General features: G+C 40.4%; 1 protein-coding gene across 1 annotated transcript in view; it reads right to left on the bottom strand.

Moving 5' to 3' along the window:
- The window catches only part of fras1 (Fraser extracellular matrix complex subunit 1), a 218,886-nt gene that overhangs the window by 126,066 nt on the left and 80,253 nt on the right, over nucleotides 1-12,567 (bottom strand). The window contains 5 exon segments of the mRNA XM_042341116.1: nucleotides 406-489; nucleotides 5,133-5,266; nucleotides 6,794-6,953; nucleotides 9,890-9,982; nucleotides 11,372-11,479. Coding sequence (XP_042197050.1) covers nucleotides 406-489; nucleotides 5,133-5,266; nucleotides 6,794-6,953; nucleotides 9,890-9,982; nucleotides 11,372-11,479 — 579 coding nt within the window.

The raw sequence follows: 12,567 nt of genomic DNA, 5'->3' as shown, positions 1-12,567 counted from the left end.
ATGAGACCTTCCTGTTCCACCCAAACAACCAGTCGCAAAACACAAAACACATTCAGAGTTTAACCGCAATCTCGGAAAAACAAAACCATCAAAGGGACAAAAGCTTTGCAACAGCTAACCTCATCCCGAAACCCTCAGCTGTCATTATCCTTGTCGGGACTTCGAAGCAGCTAAATCCTTATCTCCATCTTTAGGTAAATATGGCTTATCAGGAACGTTACGCAAATTGTCACTTGCAACCTATGTACATTCAGGTTTCTAAAATGAGCCACTTTAACAGAAAGCAATGGTCCTGTAATCAAAGATTAGCCTATTGTGTTGTCAGAACTGGAACCCTGTGTGCAGTTGACAAATAGATCTCAATTAACTCATAAAAATGAGGTCTCTTAGTCGCCTCAAGGTTACCTCATACTCCTCCTCTGTCAGCGTACAGGATTTTGGTCGACATTCAGGGCAGCACTTTCCAGGCAGCATTGCCGCATTTTCACCCTAAAGATAAAATTAAAGATAAAAATGAATCCTTGGACTCGGCTTATAGGATTTCTGTTTGCTAGCACTTACACTTTGAATGAAAAAGGACAGGAATTTTCAGAAGCATCGGAATTTGAAGGGGTGGTAACACGAGTGTGGGTGGTGTTGGGAACATGTGTCAGTTTGACCTCATTGTGCTGCAGTGGGTTCAAATTTACTCTTTGAGTTGTTACCCTTGCTTCTAATGCCTTCCTTTAGGTTTATTATCTCCAACCCCCAGGCTGAATCAACTGAGGGAAGGGCCACCTCTGGCTCATGCGTTCGTATGAATATGAATTGTTTTTCACCTTTGGATTATTTGCTCCCTCAGTTTGCAAGAAGATCATCATCTGAGGTTCAGAATTCATCACATAATAATAATAATCCTTGCATTTGATATAGCGCTTTTCACGTCGGGAGGACGTCCCAAAGCGCTTCACAGAACACACTGTAAAGTGAATTGACTGTATATTTGTGGATGAACGCGGCAGCCAATTGCGCACAGCAATGTCCCACAAACAGTTGTAGATTGAAAATGACCAATTTATTATTGTTTTTGCTTTTTTGGAGGGATTATTATTAGGCTCTGTGTGGAGTAAGGAAACTTGCCCAAGGTTTCGCCCTGCCTGGAATTGAACTCAGGTCTCTCGCTTGCAAAGTAAGTGCTCTAACCACTGAGCTACAGGACTCCACATAACACATCTCAGAGACAGGTGTAGGGTAAGACAAAACCAGGGAGTCAGCGTGCAGTGACTAGAAGATGGGTCACCTGTGAATGGGAACGATGTGAGTCTTGTATTGTCTAAGACAATTTAAAAGTGAACTATATCCTGCTGAAGCTCTCTGCCAATAGAGACCAGCCCCACCCTCACAATCAGCATTAGCACAACAACTGCACATGGGCAAATCACAAGATTGGTTCAGATGAAGAAGGCCCTTTGGCCACTCTGATTTCATCCCTCCAGACCACCCAGACTCCCATCACAACATCAAGCTGCTTTTTAAATGAATTCAGTATTCTCGCCTCAACCACCCGTCCTGGCATACATACATTTGTAGTGTGGGTTCTCTTCCCAACCCCCAACACTCATGTTTCTTGCTGTCAACCACAGCGAAAGGAACAATTGTCCAAGATTGGATTTATTCCATGCAAGTGCTGTGCGGCAGGAAGAAATAACTGATCAGTCAACAACATCCAGGCAGATGATTATTTATTTGCTATACAAATATCGTTAAGTTACTAAAGAAAAATTCCAACTTCAACTGTGGTGCTGATAGAGAACAATCAAACAGTGACGTTTCATTCCCAACCTGAAATGAATACTCTGCTCTATGTGAAATGACAGTTCCAGTCTTTCCATGGTCACAGCTAATTGACCTTTTAAAGATGAAATTAAGCTTTTGTGACTTTCTAATTGCTGTGTTTAGAAACACAAAGAACCAGGTCCATTCAATCTGGCTTTCTCTGTATCAATAGTTTCACAAAATTACAGGTTCTTATTTGTAGCCATTTTATAATTTGTATTTCAAAAGGCAACTGAGGTGAAGAGTTCATTGCATGGGTCTCTCCTGGAAGCATTTCTTTCAGTAGCTGAACATCTCTCCTTCAATTTGTTTCTCTTTTTATCCCTTTGGCTGAACCTTTATTTTATTTGCCAACAAAATACACAGTCACTGCACTTTATAGTGAAGGTCTTTGAATCGGCGTCTTGACTTGAAAAGTGCTGTATCAAATATAAGTATTATTATTGATAATATTAATAATAATACCTCAAAACTTATCAAGTGGAAGGCTGACTGAGAAGTGGAAATCGTGGTCATTGAAGAGATTCACGTTGCTTTGACAGTAAAGACTGTGTTCTATTTCAAGCCTCAGAATTGGAGTCTAGCATTCTATCCTCTCACTTCATGGCTGTTCATAACAGCTACCCTACTAGTAAACATCAGAAGTAACCTGTAAGTGAGCCGTACAGACATGAGGAAAGAAGTTGTCATTCTGTGAACACCCTAACACTAAATCCCAAAAGTTCTAAATCCAACAAAATCTGTTAAGACAACGTCAAAATAAAAAAATGCCCAGTTACAGAAATAATTAAAAATTATTGTAGTGTTTGGGTACGAGACTTTTAACAGGGTGCTGGATTTCTCTGTGTGTGGCAAAGAATCCCAGCTCCAAAGAAAACTGTAAATCTTGCTACCAGTTAACCACAAGCCAGTGATCATTTGCCATTTAGCTATGGCTTGCCTGACTTCCTGAAAGACAAGTCTTCTGTTATATGTGCTCTGCTCCTCTCACACCAAAACCAACATTCACTCATTTATTAGATTTTTCGAATGCAATCCTCACCAATCTCCCCAGTTCCGCCTTCCAGAAGCTCCAACTATCCAGAAAACACCACCCCCATGCTCATCTACACCAAATTCTGCACACCCATCGCCCCAGTCCTAGCCAGACTCCATTAGTGCCCTGTCTTCCAATGGAATGAATTCAAGGTTCTTCAACTCCCCACGATGGGTGGCCAAGCCTTCAATTACTATGCCCCTAATCTCTGGAATTCCCTCCCTCTACCTCTCCGCCTCGACTCTTCTCTATCTTGTGAGTCCTGTAGCTCAGTGGTTAGAGCATTCGCCTCACAAGCGAGAGACTTGGGTTTGATTCCCGGCAGGGCGAAATGTTGGGCAAGTTTCCTTACTCCACACGCCTGATATTAATCCCTCAAGAAAAAAAATAATAAATCGGTCACTTCAATCCACGACTGTTTGTGCACACTGCTGTGCACAATTGGCTGCCGGTTTCGCCCACAAATATACAGTCAATTCACTTTATATTCTGTGAAGCGCTTTGAGACGTCTAGAAGACGTGAAAAGCACTATATCAACTGCAAGGATTATTATTATTATCTGTTATTAAATCCCGTATTAAAACCCACCTATTAAATTGTACCTTTGGTCACCTCCCTCTCCCTTACTCAGTGTCCAACCCTCAGACATATTATAGGGAATTGTATAAAAGCACGTTGGTATTGTTGCTCAGAATGCAGAGTTTCTGGCATCGCACAGCACAGCCCTACAATACACGTAGCATACACAGTAAAGTGGATTGTGACTATCATAGACTAAATGATATTATTTTGGAGTAAAATTTTCAACATCTGTTCCAGTGAAGATTCCCGAAAAGGTTAAAGCCATTTACAAGGAAGTGTTGGGAAATGAAGAAATGCAACAATTTCATTAAGTCTGACAGCAATTTTGCTTTTATGCTCCTTCATGTGGAGAAGGGATGCTGAGTGAATGCTGAATGAGGAGAAAGTACATTTATAAAACATTTCCTGTAAGTTTCATACAATACAGAACACTGTAAATCAGATGATGTCCTGATACCCGCAGGTTTGACACAATCACAAAGGGGGTCACTTCCCATTATTCAAAAAAACAACCTCTTCAATGTCAATGTATTTTAATTCCCAACATAACCCTAAAGGCCATAAGGAATATTAAAGAGCACCATTTGGGACGAGATTGAAAGAGAATGCTTGCTATCATTCATACAGCTTAACAAAGGTTAATTTTAGCTCATGGCATTTTTTAGTCGATTACATTAATCAATGAAAATTATCCTGCCTTGAAAAAGATATGTATTCTGCAGTACTTGTGTTTTGCATACTTGAATGTAAGGCAATACAATTTCTTCAAGTGTCAGTGAATTCATGTGTCCCACAATAAATCTCCCTTGTCCTGAGAAGCTGAAAATTGAGTCTACCTTTGTGCACTTATGTTTCAAGTATCAGGTCAATTATGCTACATCAGAAAAGCCAACTCTGATTAAGAGTTTTCCCTGCTCTCACTTCTGGGACTATCAATTTAGAAAAATGAAGCTTTCATATGGATTGCATTTTCACAAGATCAATTTGGATATAGGAGACTCTTCGGCCCATTCAATCTCATTCCTCCAGAGCACCCAACCTACTACCTTCCACCCATCACACCATTAAGCTGCTTTGTAACTGAGTCTAATGTTCTGGCCTCTCCCACCTTTCCTGTTGTCAATGACAAGCTATAAGGCATTAACTGGTTAGACATCCTCCCTTGTGAAAAGCGCTTTATCAAACATAAGGATTATTATTATTATAAAGTGCAGCTGACTCCTGGACTGCACATTCCTGGCAATATTCTAATACCTGTATGTTCAGACTGTTTGAAAGTCTGTTTCATCCTTCAAATATTCAGTAAAGCTGAATACTTCATATATTTTTGTTCACCTCAACCTATTGCCCAAATTTGAAGACCGTGCTATCTTATGGAACAATTGTATTCCATCACACAACAGCTTTTCAATCTATCTCATACATACGTTCAACATAATAGTCGTGTCCTGTATTTCAATTTTATTGATGGTCATTCTCTATTTGTCTTTATTATCCTCTCTGTGGCTATTCTCTCCCTTTTGTTCACTTCTAGCTTTAACATTTTGCAACCAAAGCCAATTTCAAATGCACAAGTAGGTTATTAATTATGCAAAACAATTTGCATCTGATTTAATCTTAGAGAGCCAGTGGAGCAGGTGTAAATCTGGATAGGCAATTCTAGGTGTGGTAAAAGGAACAATGCATGTAATCACTCACCTCCTCACAGTGTAGAGCCTCGCACTCAGCGATGTAGCACTGTACATTACCATTACTGCAGACACATTTTGAACATCCAGTTAGCTTCCACTCCTCTCCATCCCTGTACATTTCTCCCTCAAAGAAGCAGGATGCTGTAGATAAAGACAATTGATATAAATCTACGATCCACCTACAAAAATAACAAGTAGAATGTGTTTCGGTCTCTTAACTTTGATGAGGCACACCTGCACGGTCACAGTGCGTGTACAATAAATTCCCATCTAATCGGCATGATTTAATGGAGTGAACAGCGGGTTCTCTGATGTAGTAATGAAAACATAACCAGTCTATGCCTTAATTCATGAATTTGTGTACAACATCAACTCCACTCTCCATCATGATGTTCAGGTACCAAAGTCACAAATGCCGCCTATTACACTGCCAGCCCATGGACTGAGGCATTGGACTACGGGTGAACTCTAATTTATTTCTTCGATTGAACTAATATCCAGCTGACCAGCACTCGAATAATAGTAATAATAATCCTTGCCACAATGCCTAATCACATCAAAATGTCTCCAAGCACTTCACCAAACTTTTCTGTGACTGTGTATCTGTAGGTCAAATCAGCAGCCAATTCAGGCACAGCAATGTTGCACAAACAGTCATGTAGTGAATGATCACATTTTTAATCTGGAGGATTGCTGGCCAGGAGAAACTCCCTTCTCTTTGTAGTGTTATGGGACTTTTAATATCCACCTGAACAGACAGGTGGTGCCTCGGATTAAACAACTTGTCCGAAAGATGACATCTCCGACAGTTAGCGCTCCCCCAGCACTGTACTGGTTTGTCAGCCTTGACTGTAAGCTCAAAGTCTCAACATAATAATAATAATAATCCTTGCATTTGATATAGCGCTTTTCATGTCTTCTAGACGTCCCAAAGCGCTTCACAGAATACACTGTAAAGTGAATTGACTGTATATTTGTGGGCGAACGCGGCAGCCAATTGCGCACAGCAATGTCCCCCAAACAGTCATGGATTGAAAATGACCAATTTATTATTGTTTTGTTTTTTTGGAGGGATTATTATTAAACGTGTGGAGTAAGGAAACTTGCCCAAGGTTTCGCCCTCTGCCTGGAATTGAACTCGGGTCTCTCACTTGCAAAGCGAGTGCTCTAACCACTGAGCTACAGGATTCCACAAGAGGCTTGAACCCAAAACCTTCTGACTCGAGAGGCAAGAGTGGTACAAACTGAAGCAGGCTGATGAATTGGTGGGCCAGTGGGCAGCAAATGATCTTTGGACCCAAAATTTGTGTGAGAATTGGGGGGAGGGAGAAGTTTACAGCCACAGTGAGGTGATAAACATAAACTGGCCACATTTTGAACAATGTATTATTTAACATCACACATCACAATTTTGATTAAGAGATGGACCAATGTGTAAATGAACACAGCACATTTTCACCCCGGTATTAGAATTCTGAAATAAAATGCATGCTGGTGGATTCTAAGGTCTGTATTGCTTCAATACTTTATATCAGTCTTTTATACATTCACGTTTCTTCCCATCTAATTACTAAATCATAAGGAGAAATTATGTAAAAGATGGAGGGGTGGGGGAGAAGCAAAGCATGACGTTTAATCCACAAGACCAAAAAAAAATTGACTTCCTACTTCCAGTCTGCACGCATTTTGAACAGCAGTCTCCCTTCGGCGTGTAGGTGGTTTCTCCTATATCACAGGTAATTGGAGGGCAGTACTTTGGGCCACACATGGCTTTGGTGTTGGTGCAGGAGCACACTGTACACTCTGAACCCATCCACTCGGTGTCATGCTGCAGATGGAAATAATGCAGGAGCCAGTTACTTTTCAAATGAAGTATACTATACAGACAAATGGTTTGCACATAAACACATACTTATTTCTAAATGCATGGATAACAGTAAATTCAGAGGCATGCCAAACTGTGAAGAAGAATATAGGAAGATGTGCAGGGCAGGCTAGTAAGCACATACTAAATGATGTAATTCAATAGAGAGAAATGGGCAGCACATTATTACACTTCGGGGGAAAAAAACAGAGAAAGGACAATATATCTTAAATAGTAATACAGTGCAGCCTCATTAAAACACTTTTTGTTTATAGTCCTCATTCTGTTATAACGCAATTGCATTGTGGACCCCACTCACTGCCCATAGGTGGAGCAGGCACACTCACATCCCACACACTGACCAGTTTTTCGCAAACATTTCTGACTTCCAGGTCATGAAGTCATCGCCAACATCACTTCTTGCTTTATGCACAGAGGAGAATGAAGGTTTCGGCCACATTGGGTGTGAGATGCAGTGAAGATAACAAAAAGCGGTCTTGGTTAGGGACCAGATGTGAGGGAGTTGAAATGAACACTAAGTTTGTGCACTGGTTCAGTGGTTTGGAAAGGAATAAATCAATTCCATTGGAAATTGTTGCATATTTGACCTCAGTGTGCAATTATAATGGGAAATTGCACTATCAACCAAACTATTGAACTGCACTAAACATAATAAACATAGTGCCCTGCAAAGCATCATCGCACTGGGAGCAACTCTTCAACATAAAGTCAGCAGGCGTATGACAAGTAAGAACGTATTGGGCACTGCCCAATATATCCAGCTGCAAGAGCAAAATAGAAAAGCAATAAACAAAAAATATAGTCAGAACATTTATCATCACTATTTCCACCCAATTACTTTCCTGGTGTGGGTGTTGTCAGATGATGAATTGCAAACTTTATAACAAAAAAATCCTTTATATTTATATGTACTGCCTCACAACAAGGACCTTTAGCTTGTCATTGTGTCAGCATCAACTTCACTCAGTTTTGTGCGGCTGACTTATTGTTTGTTAAACTATTTCTACTTCTGTTAAAGTAGAAGGCAGGAACTCTTTCGAACAGGAGTTTCCTTACAAATGTTTTTTGAGGCTAGGCCACAGTACGGGCGTAAGATGGGTCCTGTATGAAAACGGAACAAGGAAATAAGCAGAATCTGAGCACCAGACACTGTTCGATAAAGATTCCACCTGGGTCCAGATTTACTCTGTTTTCTTAGCATTTCAGAGTGAGCAGAGTTTTACAAATTGTTGAATTCAATCTTAACTTATAGAAGACTGGCCAAAAAATTATGACTGTACTAGAGAAAGTTACCAAATTCTGGACACTCTTAAATACTAAGGAAAGAGAGCAGATCTTGACTCAGGAGGAATTTTGTTCCATAAATTGGCAATCTCGCTCAGTCAAGATCTGCACCTACAGGGATGTTTGCTGTGAAAAGCTTTTTCTTAACTAATATCCAAGTATTCCACAGAGTGACTGACACCCATTGACTGAAACATTTGCTTGTCAGCAATTTATTTGATTCTTTAACTGTTGAAAAGGTGTAGATTTCAGTTTGTCAATTGAAAGGATCACAAGAGACCTTCAGGCGAAGAAAGCCTTTCAGCCCATTTGATCTCACCCCACCAGAAAATCCATCCTCCCATCCAACTGTTTCTCACGATAATGCGATAAGTTACAATTTACATTTATGTAGAAACTCTCACATCGGGAAGATGTCTCAAAACACTTTGCGCTGTTGGCTGGACACCAAATAATTAAAATAATTGTTGAAAATGATTGAATGATAGCACCAACAACTTGCATTTATATAGCGCCCTTCACATAGAGTGCTTAACACTGACGGAACTTGACACCGAGACAGGGAGAGGTGAGAGATAATCTTAGATATTTAAATAATAATCTTAAATTATTGCTGCCTTTTAATCCTTTCGTAATAATTTGACACCTTTAGAGTTTGGAAGGTTTTTATTTATATACATTCAGCAAGTTCAACCAGATCCTTCCTACAAGTCAGTGCCAGGAACACAAGTGAAAAGTTATAGGAAATTGTAGAAGTGGTGGAAATATTAAACTTTAATATTAATTCATTCCAAAACAATGAGATCAAATGGGCTGAAAGGCTTTCTTTGCCCAAACGTCTCTTGTGATCTTTTCAATTGACAAACTGAAATCTACGTCTTTTCAGCAGTTAAATAATCAAATAAATTGCTGAGAAGTGAATGTTTCAGTCAATGGAATTAATTAATTCTAAGTGAATTGTTTTAATAATAATAATATCCTTGCATTTGATATAGTGCTTTTCGCATCTTCTAACCATCTCAAAGCGCTTCACAGAATATACTGTGAAGTGAATTGACTATATTTGTGGGAAAAACGTGGCAACCAATTGCGCACAGCAGTGTGCCAGAAACAGTTGTGGATTCAAGTGACCAATTTATTATTGTTTTTCTTCTTGAAGGATTATTATCAGGCATGTGGAGTAAGGAAACTTGCCCAAGGTTTCGTCCTGCCGGGAATGGAACCCAGGTCTCTCTCACTTGCGAGGTGAGTTCTCTAACCACTCCACAGGGACTCCACGTTTTAACACTCAATCTACAGCTCCAGTATTACTGTACATCACTTCTACTCTAACCCACAGCGGATAATAAAAGAAGAACAAAAAAGGCTTTAAAAAGGAACAATGCAAGTTAATTTGTAATCCTATTTGAAATGCCATGTATGATTTATTCCAGCAAATGAAATGATTTATGTGGTTACAGTGTTTACAGTGCTCTGAGTGAAAGGAGGGCGGTAACAGTGGCATACAATGTCTTGTGGTACACTTTGAAATTCTCTGCAGCTCCCATGGAATTTAATATACCACAAATACATGGGGGAAAAGCCAGGCCACCTACCCCATGGATCTGTCCTTCAAAATCACAGGCTTGATGTGTCCGCGGGGCACACTCAGGGCAGCACTTGTTTGGATTTATTCTGAAGACCTCTCCCTACAACAGCAAGAAGAAAACAATTATAAAATATCCAACAACACTAATGTGATCACTGGTGAGATGGTTGGACTGTGGGATATTCTGTTCCTAGAGCCCCCGCCATGGAGAAATTCTCCCTTCACCCCCAACTTCATTCTGATGGTTTCACCCAAAGATCTCTTCAGCTCTTGAGGCTGCTTTGTGAATCCCAGAAAATCAGTGCTGGTTCGGAGATTAACTCAGCTTTAAGAGTTGTCAGAGATGTTTCCAGGAGTGGAATGTCCAGTGTATGATTAATAGTATCAGTGATCACATGCAACAGTTTTCACTCCGTACAATCTAATTGATGGTATTTCTTGACAGATTTCTTCCTAAGAAATATCTAATGGTCAAACTTTCAAAACATTAAATGAGAAAGCTGACAGGGAATAGATCAAGAGGAAGAGGGATGTAAAAGAACTGTCTTTAAAAGAGCTAGCACAGACATGATGAGCCAAATGGCCCTATTCTGTGCTGTAAATTTCTATGGTTAATTAATAATTCTTTGCATTGCTATCTCCTTCTTCTCACCAAGATAGCCATCAGCACAAAGGGTGGGGGAACTGCTCCCCCCGTACCTTTGCCACTGAAGCCGGCCATTTGAAAGTCGCATGAGGAATTCTTTGGGACTGACTCCATCTCCTCTTCCATGGGGAGAAGTGGGGATCTGCTCTATCCGAACAACCAGCAGCATCTTTGTGATTAGAAACTCCAGAATGCAGGAATCATCAGAATAAACCTACGCCCCCCTTTCATCCTCTTTCGCTCCCACTCCCCCTCACATGTACCACCCTAGCCCTGACATTTGAAATCAAGCCATAACATAGTCTTTTCATTCATGAGTAAAAGTCACAATGACATTGCCAACTATTTATTGTCTACAGCAGCACACAGGAAGGGCTGACCTCTGTTCTTTCAAGTCCGACAGTGTGGGAGCAATGGTACATTATGCTTTGCTCCACATCAGGGCACTGTTTCTGTTTATTTGGCAGCTTTGCTCTGCCTCATAAAAATTAACCTCTCTCTCTCCTGTCCTGACATGGGATGCAATCTGTAAGGGCGGTGTTGAGGAGGAAATTACCTTAAACCAGTTAATATAAGCCCTGCAGGCATTTCTTCAGGTAACAAGCAAAATGACTACTTGGCAATTACTGCAGGGCACACAGTATTGTCTCACAGTAGAAAGGAAAAGGAGTCAAACATAGCTTTAGGCTAAGAGGAGGAATGAAAATTGGAGGGAAAGGTTGGTGTAAAGTTAAAGGCACAAACACCGAACACAAACACCGATGGTCTTTCTGCACAATCAAAGCATGAAAGTTTAGCCCATTCATGTTAAAATGCACTGATCATATTTAACTACACAATTACCTTCTGTAAGTCACACTGGGGGTTCTGACATTGCATAACCCTGCACAGAACAATATCACTGTGGCAGCTGCAATCTTGGCAGGAGTCTGGCTTCCAACCTGTATTATTCTGTGGAAGAGAAGAAAGAGGATGTCATTTTCTGAGAAGTCCATATTATGAAATCGTTGCCAGTCCTGTAGTCCTGACTGGCTTGTGGTGATTTTTAGTTCCTATCACAGGAGCCATTGCCATCACAATATCCTGCTCTTTTCAAAACTGCAATTAAACATTTGTTTTAAATATTCTCTCATGCTGTATTCAATCAGCATTTTGAAGCATTGTCCAAAACATCCAAGACTAATTTGTAACAAAATGTAGGTGTTTCCTAAACTATGTAAACCAGCCTCAGATATGCCAGTATTTCGCAATCTAAAACACAAGATGAGAAGATAGGGAGAGAGCAAAGGCCAATACCTGCATACCTAACTTCTCTTCCTGGTTCCATCAGGTACAAGATTCACCCCAAACATTACAAACTTGGGCATGCACTGCAGGGAGTTATTGGATGAGCAATGTGGTAATTAAGGGGAATGCCTTCAGCTTCAGTTCGACATATCTGGCATTTTAAAGCTTTAAAATAATCCAGGTTCCTCAGACTTAGCACCAGAACACTTGGCATCGTATAGGCTATTGGATAAGGAATATCATCATTCATAACTTTTTGTAAATACAGTAGAGCCCTGTTACAATGGGATAGTTGGTGGGTGAGGGGCTCCATAATATCCCAGCCAGAATTATAATTGGGCCCGATCGCTGATCAGTGCTTTCGCATTCACTGCACCTATGAGCAGAAAGCCAGTTCATTTCAAAACATCAGCTAGCTTTTTGTCCACTAAAAAATGGCTGACTTCCTGGATAATCAGGTCATTTAACCCTAGTGTGCAGGAAGTGATATTGGTGGTGACCTCATAACCTGCAAGACGATGAAAAGCTAACCAATGTTTTGAAGCTAGTCAGCTTGCTTTCTGTGCAGATTTTGGATAAGTAAATGTTGGACAACCATTGACTCTTCACTAAATGGTGTTCATTTACATATGACACAGTCACACCCCAATAGCACCATAAGCAAATTCCTGTTATACTGAAGTACATTCTAATGAGGGTCTACTGCAGTGTGAACACTCTTGGAGAGCTCTGTAAGTCATTTTCCCCTGGAC

This window comes from Callorhinchus milii, unplaced genomic scaffold (assembly GCF_018977255.1).
Source record: "Callorhinchus milii isolate IMCB2004 unplaced genomic scaffold, IMCB_Cmil_1.0 Scaffold1, whole genome shotgun sequence".
Taxonomy (NCBI): Eukaryota; Metazoa; Chordata; class Chondrichthyes; order Chimaeriformes; family Callorhinchidae; genus Callorhinchus; species Callorhinchus milii.
Note: the sequence above shows the minus strand (reverse complement) of the source record. Positions and strands in the feature narration are given on the sequence as shown.